The sequence below is a fragment of the Astatotilapia calliptera genome, chromosome 7 (genome assembly GCF_900246225.1).
Source record: "Astatotilapia calliptera chromosome 7, fAstCal1.2, whole genome shotgun sequence".
NCBI classification, from domain to species: Eukaryota; Metazoa; Chordata; class Actinopteri; order Cichliformes; family Cichlidae; genus Astatotilapia; species Astatotilapia calliptera.
This window is the reverse complement of record NC_039308.1, coordinates 13,272,656-13,282,402: the sequence shown is the minus strand read 5'-3', so window position 1 is coordinate 13,282,402 and position 9,747 is coordinate 13,272,656. Positions and strand designations below refer to the sequence as shown.

The 9,747-nt window shown below is 42.6% G+C and overlaps 1 protein-coding gene across 1 annotated transcript; it reads right to left on the bottom strand.

The window, feature by feature from the left end:
- Positions 1-480: 480 nt before the first annotated feature.
- On the bottom strand, positions 481-9,747 carry LOC113025455 (TNF receptor-associated factor 2-like). The gene is made up of 11 exons (XM_026173186.1): positions 9,358-9,747; positions 7,592-7,801; positions 6,685-6,763; positions 6,195-6,293; positions 5,112-5,273; positions 4,925-4,999; positions 4,476-4,550; positions 3,237-3,809; positions 2,466-2,643; positions 2,122-2,270; positions 481-1,957 (listed from the first exon to the last, which is right to left on the bottom strand). The coding sequence occupies exons 2-11, from the start codon at positions 7,777-7,779 to the stop codon at positions 1,739-1,741; spliced, it is 1,797 nt and encodes a 598-aa protein (XP_026028971.1). The 5' UTR covers positions 7,780-7,801; positions 9,358-9,747; the 3' UTR covers positions 481-1,738.

The following is a 9,747-nucleotide window of genomic DNA, read 5'->3' as shown; positions in this document are numbered from 1 at the left end:
ATTCTACGTATTTTCATCCAAACAAATACAAATAAATGCATTCACACGTGGCCCACGAGGAAAGCCGCTGTGAAACTCCATAGTGAGTATGAATCGAAGCCTCCCATGCACAGAGAGGTTTCAATACAGGTCGAGACTGGTTTCCAAACAGGCCAGCGTGAACCTTAAAACCTCAGGATGCGTGCCGAAAAAGTGCATCCCAGTTTAACCAGAGTTTTTGTTCGATGTGTGGTGCTGTGGGGAAAATGGGTGAAAGAGCACGAAAAGGGAAAACGAAAAATTCGGGGGCTGCGCTGAACATCAATCTGCAACAATACAACAATACAATCTCTTGTCTCCATCCTCTCTACCTCCACACACATAGCTCATTTATATTTGCAGCGATATATATATATATATATATATATATATATATATATATATATATATATATATATATATATATATATATATATATATATATATATATATATACACACATATATATATTTTCACATGAGTATTCTATCATATAGCAGCAGAAACACATACGCACTGTATACTGTAAGGACAGAAAACAAGGAACATACTATTCCTTCATTTCGTGGAATCTGCGTTGACCTCAGTCTGTGGTGGGGCACGGTACTATGTGTTGAGATGTGAGCTAGTGAGCATATCCTTGGGAAAAACTCCAGCGATGTATGTTTGTCAGAGACAAAACCACATGTAAGTTTTACACCTCAGGCTTGACTGGCAAGCTGCCCTGACTCCTTGGTAACTCCACTGTATCTTCCACAGATGTACCAAACCACCAATCAGAACCACGACCCCCTTATTAGGAACAAATACGCAACACTGACTTTACATGTAAATAGCCTGGCTTCATAGACATGCAGGCAATGTCCACCATCACAGATGGATAAATCACTAACAAGTTTAATATCAAATGATGAAACTTTGTGAAGCTCAGTTGAAGAAAAAACCAAAACAACCCCCCCCTCCCAAAAAAAGAGCATTTTTATACTTTATACTTAAAACTCCAGCAGCATGCATTTTGTTTAAAAGAAATGAAGAAATAAAAAGAAATGCCTGTAATCTTATTCATAACATAACTCCACGTTTGTCTATGCAAATTTACTCCACACTGGAACTGAGACGCTCACAATATCCACAATCTTTAAGAGGAAGCAAAATCTGCATCAAGCCACGCTCTAACTCTATTATAATTCTACCGCCAGCTTCACCAGAGTGATCACATAAAACACATCTACAGCCCTGCTCTAACACACTCTGCATGTTCTGCAACATCCCCCAGCCTTCGAAAGCAGGGGACGAAAAACAAAGATGCAGTTCTACCTTTTCACTCCCCTCTGCTTCTGCTCAACACCACTCTGACTACATCGCACTGCTGCCTGCTTCCTCTAACTGAAAACTCGCCTGCAGAACTGAAACGGCACTTTATCACCGTGGATGGTGATGCTGTGATGTCAAGAAAGTAAGTTTTGCACCCAAATGTACAGCAATGACGGAGGTGAGGGTTCTCACACAGAGACCACCAAGGTATAAGAATGCCTGCATCGTCTGGTCTGAGCAGCTACATGCAGCAGACTGTCGCAAGCATGTCTGTCTCCCCAAAGCTGCGGGGGACAGCAAGGTGCCCAAATGGCGCCCTGAAAGGGACCGCGACTGAGCCAAAATGAAGCCTTTAATGGTCAAAGAGCTGCCTGGTTGCCAAACTGTAACACCCAATGGAGGTCGTCTAGAGGCCGGTGAGGTCCACAATCGCCTTGATGAAGATGGTGTCGTCACGAATGTAAGTGTTCTTGCCATCGAGCTTAGAGAGCGGGCAGAAGAGTGGACAGCCGCTGGCGATGTTCATCTCGCTCACGGGTCTCTGGAAGGAGGAGGAAGTGACATCAGGTCGAAAGGCATCGATGATGTGCTCTCTGTTGCTCTGGTCCAGCAGCATCAGCGTAACCTGGAAGTCAAATAAGTAAGAGATTACTGTTGGGATAAAATAGGCAAGTTTCAGCAGAACAAACCTCATTGTGGTCCTTAAAGAAATAAGAACAACAAAAACAGTAGACTGGTCAACAACCAGAAGGGGATACTTGAATGCCTGCTTGTTTCTTAATCTTTTACCTTCTGGTTGAAGGGCCATTTAAGCAGGGCATCACTCAGCCCCCTCATCACCACAAAGAACAAGGACAAGTGGCTGCCACGCCCTGTCCCATCTCCATTAAGATAGATCCGTAGGCACATCTTATAGCCGTACTTGCTGGTATAGAAGGCTGGAAGAGAACAAGAAAGAGAACTAATTATTCGCACAAGACAACAACAGTTTCAACAATTTAGTAATAACTTTTTCAACGATTTTAATTTTGCAGGCATCTATTGCTGCTCTTCTCAAACCAGTTCACTGATCATGCTCCTGGTATTCTAGGCTGATGATTTTGGATCAACACCGTGATAATGCGCAGTGTTACCGGGCGAGAACATGGCAGGGGCTCGGCCTGCGATGGCATCTTGTCTCTTTTTGGCAAAATCTGAAATCCTCCAGATAAAGACGCCGTCAAAGGTGGTGGCGGACATTTCTCTCAGCCGTCCCTCCATCTCTGCGACCGTCAGGTCCTTCAGCCCCACAGTCCGCTCTAGCTGTCGCACCTGGAAAACAAACACATATTCATTAAATTGGATATTTTCCAGCAGTGACTGAACAGCAGCTGAGAGAATAACCAACTAAAAGTGCAGTAGTTTTGGTTGGTTTCACAAACATGCTCAGACATTACAAATGACTAATTCATATTAGCATCAATTCAAGGTGATCAACATCACTCTGCCTTTAAGGAAGAAACTACAAATATTTTGAAAAGACTGAGTTTGTTCAAAGTATCACTTTGAAGCATCTCCAAGCCTTTTCCTGTGTTTTCTAGGATTTTATAAATTGGCAGGCAACAAGTTTTCTCAAAGTAGCAGCCTTTACACACCGGAAGTGTAAAATCTGTGCAGGTATTTTGTGTGTGCTAAAAGTATTTTTTAGACTCGCCTATCCTTAAATCAGCCATTCACACCTTTTTTTGTATGCAAATAAACAGATTCAACCACAACCTAAGATCTCTCCAGGATTCTGGATTACATCGATACGGAAGAAAAAGTAATGGTGAATCTAAAAATGAACGGTCCATTGTTGTGTGTTCAGATTTGACTGAGTTAAAACTCAGAGAACAAGGAATGCTGCAGTCATGGCTCGAGCTTACCTTGTTGCTCAGAGCCTCGATCTTATCCTGGTCCAGTTTATGCTGACGGTTGCTGGCTTCCATGGTGGTGGCGAACCTCTCCACCTCTCTGTTCAGGACGCACACCACATTTTCAAACGTGCCAGCTTTGACTTCCAGTTCCGTGCACCTGCGCCCGAGCTCGGCCACCTTGGTTTTCTCGCTGTGAAGCTGGAGCTCCAGCGCTGCGCCCACGGAGCTGGGCAGAGGCGTGAAGGATGTGGACACAGAGAGAGTGGGAGGCAGAGTGGGAGGTGGAGGTAGAGGAACTGAAGCAGGTGGACCAGGAGGTCCAGAGCTGGAAGATGATGAGGATGCGGCGGCGGCGGCTCCCTGCACGGGAGGCCCAGAGGAGGTGGTGCTGAGCTGGGAGACTCTGGCCTCGAGTTCCTTGAGGGATTGTTGGAGTTCCACCAGTTTGTGTCCGGCTACTTCCAGTCCCTGGGGCTGTAGGCCCTCCATGCTAACTTTCATGCCCATAATGTAATGCAGCAGAAGATTGAGGTGCTCATAGGCATATGCGCGCTCATGGTCATGAATCTTTTCCTTCTCCACCTGCAAAAGTGCAACAGAAACCAGAAACAATATATGAATGCACAGAGTAATTACTGAAGTAAAGGAGAACGGTAAATCTAACATAGTCTTAACTCATTTGATTCATTCATTCACACGATTCATTTCCACCAATGTATTGTAAACTCCTGTTTTTATTTTTTTAATTCAAAACATCTCTCACTAAGAATATATAATAGTCTACTGTCTACTATTAGCCGTTTACTAGCTTGTCCCGTTGAGTATTAGCAGCATTTTTTTAAACTTCCACTGTGTTTTGTGTGTTTTTGTGGCGGTTTTCTATTTGCTGGTGTTTTCCTAAGTTGCAGTGACCTCTCAAGGCCACGATAGTTTTTCCAATAACAATTTCAATCCCAAACATTACAATGAATAACACTGCTAACCAAACTGGCTAACTAGCACTTGTGTTTTTAAAGAACTAAGCAGGATGGTCATCCTTAATGCTCAAACTTTCAAAACAATAGTCCACAAACCAAATTGTGACATCACAGTGGCTCTGTTCATCTTTTATATACAGTCACTGGAAAAAAGATACCTCCTCACTCCTCCTCATCTTGGTTCAGATGATGTTTTCTCTCCTATAGTCTTGAATCTGACTGTGTGCTCAAATACTGAATTTGTTATTGAGAAAACAATCGGGCTACTTACAGACATATCGCATCCCACCACATGAAATCGACATGGAGTTCTGAATTTGCTGCAGAATTTGATATGGTCCACATACTGGGAAACAAAAGAAATAAAATAGTCAATTTCTCACAATCGATATAAATGATTTTCCATCTGCTGTGTATTAACAGCGAGTGATGAATCAGTTGTGTCTTTTTCTTCTTATATTTGTTACTTTGTATCTTGTGACATTTTACATATTGCATCTTCAAATTTGTTTGATTAGTCTTAATATCTTCAGTTTCTTTTTTATTAAACATAAGTAAACATGACAAAGTACATTCATTATTTTCAGAAGCTCAGTTGCATACTCCCTGCCATCACATTTGATTAGTGAAAAAGAGAATGTACAGCAGCTACATGGCCTATGGTCAGTTTTACACCATAAAAGTTTTACAACCTTTTCTGCACGTTGGTCTCAGATTTACCTTTTCTCTGGGTATTTTCTTCTTGGCACAGCCTTCACAGATCATCGGGTACTTGGGGCAGATCTCATCATGAGCCTGAAAAAAACGAAAAGGCAGCAGCGTTTCTTTTAATGCCACACAAATAGCTGCTCTGATCTGCCGCACAGGCCCCGACGAGCATCTTTGGTCTAAATAAATCATTTCCAACCTTGATATTCTTAAAGTGGAACGGCTCCTTGCAGTACTTGCAGTTGAGCGTCCTCTCAGGGCACTCTCGCTCATTATGGCGCTCCTGTTCATTGAAGCGGATTCGTTCTTTGCAGGAGGGGCAGGGGATGATCATGAACTCGCACTTCCCCTCGTGGTTCATCTGTGGAAAGTGGGAGCTTATGCTGAGGTGCTGTGGCAGAATGGTAACCTCTGTTACCTGGGAGGCTTATTTGTCTACGTACAGAACAGCGCTGTAGCTTTAACAATGTTAGATGTTTAGAGTCTTATCCTTCACGCAACACTAGCATTCTGTAACAGGACGATGAGTCCAAAGGTAAAAACCACAGCTATAAAGAACCATCTTCAGCCACAAGAAGGAGAACAACAGCTGCAGATGTTACGGCCCCCAGAGACCAAAGAAAAACATGCAAACACAATTTCCCACAAAGAAACTGGTAGATATAAAGACAGGAAATGTGGCAGCAATATGTTTACATAATGTATGCATTTGTCTAAAGGCAGCTGCTGGACATGTGATACGGAGGAGACTAGATTTAAGTTGTTTAACTTGATTGTGCTTTTTCAAATCTAAACAACAAGCTGTACAAGTTTTATTTGCACCGTGGCCATTATTCCCATTGAACTTCATCCACAGCTGCGAGGTAGTCTACTGGAACCTGCCTGCAACACCCAAACAAACCAGAAATTTGGTGTCCCTGTATTGATGCAATGTCACAATTTGTGATACTATGCTTTATCGATTTTTCCTCCCACTTCTTGAAAGCAGTAGAAATATCTGCTCTGTTTGCACATTCCCACGTTATCCAAATGCCTCCTTTACACCGTTTCATAAATGCACCAGCCTCATTTCCACCTCCCACAGGCTGCTGTAGAAACTCTGTTAAACATCTGTTTGCAATCCAGATTATGGTTGCTCAAGAAGAGCGCCAAGGCTGCTTTGTCTCATGCACACAGTACTCTCCATGCAAGGCGGGGCTAGCGAGCGTTTCAAAGTGACAAAGACAAAACATTAGGCTACCTGGTTACTGAAAAACAAGTGAAGGAAAAAAAGCCGCCTCACCTCGTACTCCTTTATACTTCCTTTCCAAGTGCAGCTTTCATTGATACAAACAGCTGGCAGATTTTCAACTTCCCTTCGAACCGCATTGTCTGGAAAAGCCTGAAAAAAACGAGAGAAAATAAAAAGGGATCTGCTGTTGAGCTGCATCTGTGAAACGCACGTCCAGCTGCTGTGTTCATCAGTGTCAGAAAAGCTGCACATTCAACACATGCACGCAGTTACTTTACTGTAAGTTTACATATGATTTAATTTGGTGACGATTATATTATCTAAGCATTAGCTGAAACTCATAATCACCAGCATCATCACGCTGCTGTTACTACTGCACAGACTGCACATGATGTAAACGGGGCAACACGCAGAGCTCACGTCAGACATATTTTAACTTCAGAAGCTTGTTTTCTGCTCTTTTTCTTTTAATCTTTCACCAATTCAAATCAAGGTGATTCGTTTCATTTTTTAAAAAGTAATCGAAAAAAAGAGTACTCACACATCCTTGTTTTAAAATCGAGGTAGGGTCCTCAAAAATATCCTCTTTGATGCAAGCATTGCATTTCTGAGGTCCATTACTGCAATTAAACAACAACATAGCCAATAATTTATGCTACTGACATATGCTATGACAACTTAAATTATGAGTTAAAGATTTAGCTGCTGATTTATATGCACTTTAAAGATATTAATAATATTAGCAGCTCCCGATCATGTTTGTGCTTTTGGTGCATTTTTTAATGTACTTTATCAGAACAGTAATAGAGTCAGTTCATGGTTATTTATGCTAACATTCTGTCCACTGGGCTCATGAGTAAAAATCTAGCATTTTATGCCATGTTAGGCAGGATTCTGTCCTACAGCCGACCCATCCAGCCTATGGAAGAACACTGCAAATCGAGCTCGTTAGCTTCAGCTGATTACTTTCAGCTCCACGCCCTCATCCAAATATGATCAAGTCTCTGTCATCAAAGATATTTTACAGAGATGCATCAATGGTGTCAAAGCAAAGAGATCCACTCAAAAAATACTGAACCGCTGACAATGTGGTTTTACAGCTTTTGACAAAGAATAAGCAACACACAAAGAATCAGTGACACATCAGTCTCCCACTTCAGTGGGACACTAATAACACTAATCCAGTGTAAGCACTAATTTATTACCAGTTGAGCGCTAATTACTGCTGGAATTAAATAGTGCTGGATTAGAATCATTTAAGTAGTAATTAACTTTTTCATTTCTCTTAGCCCGATAGAAGCTCTAAAAGCAGCTCCCTGAAACTGAACAAAGGAGAATGAGCAACATTACTATATATTAAATGATTAAAGTTTTTTTTTTTTTTAATCTAAATATTTACAATCACTTCCAAAGCACTTATTTTAGCCTTTGGCCATTCCACTCCTCACCTCACAGTCCTGTTAAAGCAGTAGGAACAGAAGCGATGTCCACACTGGGCTTGGAAAGGCCGTCTGAGGATATTGTGGCAGCAGTTGCACAGGTGTTTGTCCTCCAGCTTGTTGCCCAGGATCTTCTTGGGGAAGCCGGGCTTATTGCTCTCCATGGATGAAGGAGGGGACGGTTCCTGTGTGGCCATGGTGTCTGTTCACACGTCACACCTAGGAAACAAGCGAAATGTCAAGCCTGGGAGGTGCAACAGTTTCACTTTCAGAGTCCATTTGGATTGTCATTGTTTTTTTATCACACCCAAAAGGGAACCAATACTCTACATCTTTAAAACCAAGTTTCAATATTCATATGGCCATTAAAAGTCCAGGATTGCATTTTCTGGTTGGTATTTAACCCATGCCTTCATATTCACATTCATTATCCTTTTGATTAGCCACAAATTTAAAACCACCTGACAGGCCAAGTGACTAATAGAAGTTTTCTCATTGGAATACAATGGCATTTACATGGATGTTACTTTGTTACCTTTATACTGTGGGTGCTGTTGTTACTTTTAAGTAATAAAAGTGTCTTTCAGGGCAGCACAGTGGTTAGCACCATCACCTCATAAGGTCCTCTCTCTGTGTGGGTTCAGTGTGTTCAGTCAGTGGTGTACTGCCAAAGTCCAAATACAGGGTTAACCGGTGATCCTAAATCAGCAGTAAATGTAAGTGATTGTCTGCGTTCCCCCTGTGACAGACGGGCAACCTGTCCAGGGTGTATCCTACTTCTTGCTATATGATGGCTGAGGTAGACTTAAGCCCAACCAATCCAGCGGATGGATAAATAGGGGAATGAACAGGTGGACGGATGGAAACATTGTTTTATTTTTATTCCAAGCACAATAAGATATATATAAAATCTTAGGATTTTAACTCATTGACCTAAACGTTTGGTGGACGCATGGACTAGAATTACTGTAACCAAAAAATCTGAAGAGTTTTATGATGTGAGTGTATTTCAGTGGCTTTGCTATTAAACAATACAAATATAACTTTAATGCTGTACTTTTGAATTCAGATAAACTAATTAATACAGTGTTAACTATGGCTTACTGATGTTTGCACGGCTATTAAAGCTATTTAAAATGAAGGAAGCATTGCTGTTTGATCTATAAAATGTCAAAAATAGTGAAAATCGTTTTAGACTGTCCTGAAGTCCAAGGCAATGAAATTTAAAATAGCTTGCTCAACAATAGAAAAGCAATCCAGCACGGCAAATAAAAGCTGGCAGCTTGAAAACTATTGCAGAGACCCAGTATAATGTTTGGGACCCCTGGGTTTCTGGGGCTCTGGAGCAGCTGTGATCCAGAGCTGGCTGGCCTTCTTCTTGACATGACTACATGATGCTCATGTGTGTGGCAGAGCATCACAGGCCAGCTGGAAGGCCCACACCCTTTGTTTACATTTCCACTCCGCATCCACGGCTCCTTGCTGCTCACTTGGAACAAAGTGGCGAGGATCGTGTCTCTCTCTCTAGTCCAGCAAACACGCGCTCAGCTCAGCCTGCCCAGTAACGATGCTGACAAATGGCACATCCATTGTCTCTGCTCTCCTTCCCCGTCGCTGTTGCTAAGCTATCAGCATCCGTTAGTCAGAAGTAGTACCCAGCATACCGCCACGCCCCTTTGAAATCTCAGGCTTGCTGCCTGCAAGAGACCATTTACTGGAAAAGCCTTTTTTCCCCTTTGGCGAATGCTGTTGCAATCAGCAGAGTTTGGACTCACCAGCGATTTATTCTAAGCTGTCATCGCGTGCAGAGGCTGGGAGATCACCTTTCCTGGTCGCAGGTTGACGCTCGCGCTCTGTGCCGATATTATATGTGGTTTTGCAGCCGGCTGGAGGTGTTTTCTTGAACCTTAGCCACATAATATAGATGTGGACCCCAAGCGCGATGGCTGTTATTGTCCAATATCGCCATTGCACTTTCAGATTGGGCGTTACGTCATGCGAGGGGCTGAACGCGGGTTGAGAGGCAGACGAGATGTAGAGGCGTCCGAGTCATTGGTCCACAATCCAGAGGAGGCGGGCTGCTCTGCTGCCGGAGACTGTAATGTAATGGGCCCGTTTACACTGGCCGCAAACAGTGACGTCGGTACCATTTATTCCAGAGCTGA

Excerpts from the sequence above, each read along its gene's own strand:
- LOC113025455 (XM_026173186.1), bottom strand. The coding sequence starts at position 7,779 with ATGGCCACACAGGAACCGTCCCCTCCTTCATCCATGGAGAGCAATAAG. Across the intron at positions 2,644-3,236 it reads TCGAGGCTCTGAGCAACAAG|GTGCGACAGCTAGAGCGGAC; the intron begins GTAAGCTCGAGC and ends TTTGTTTTCCAG. Across the intron at positions 1,958-2,121 it reads AATGGCCCTTCAACCAGAAG|GTTACGCTGATGCTGCTGGA; the intron begins GTAAAAGATTAA and ends TTTGACTTCCAG.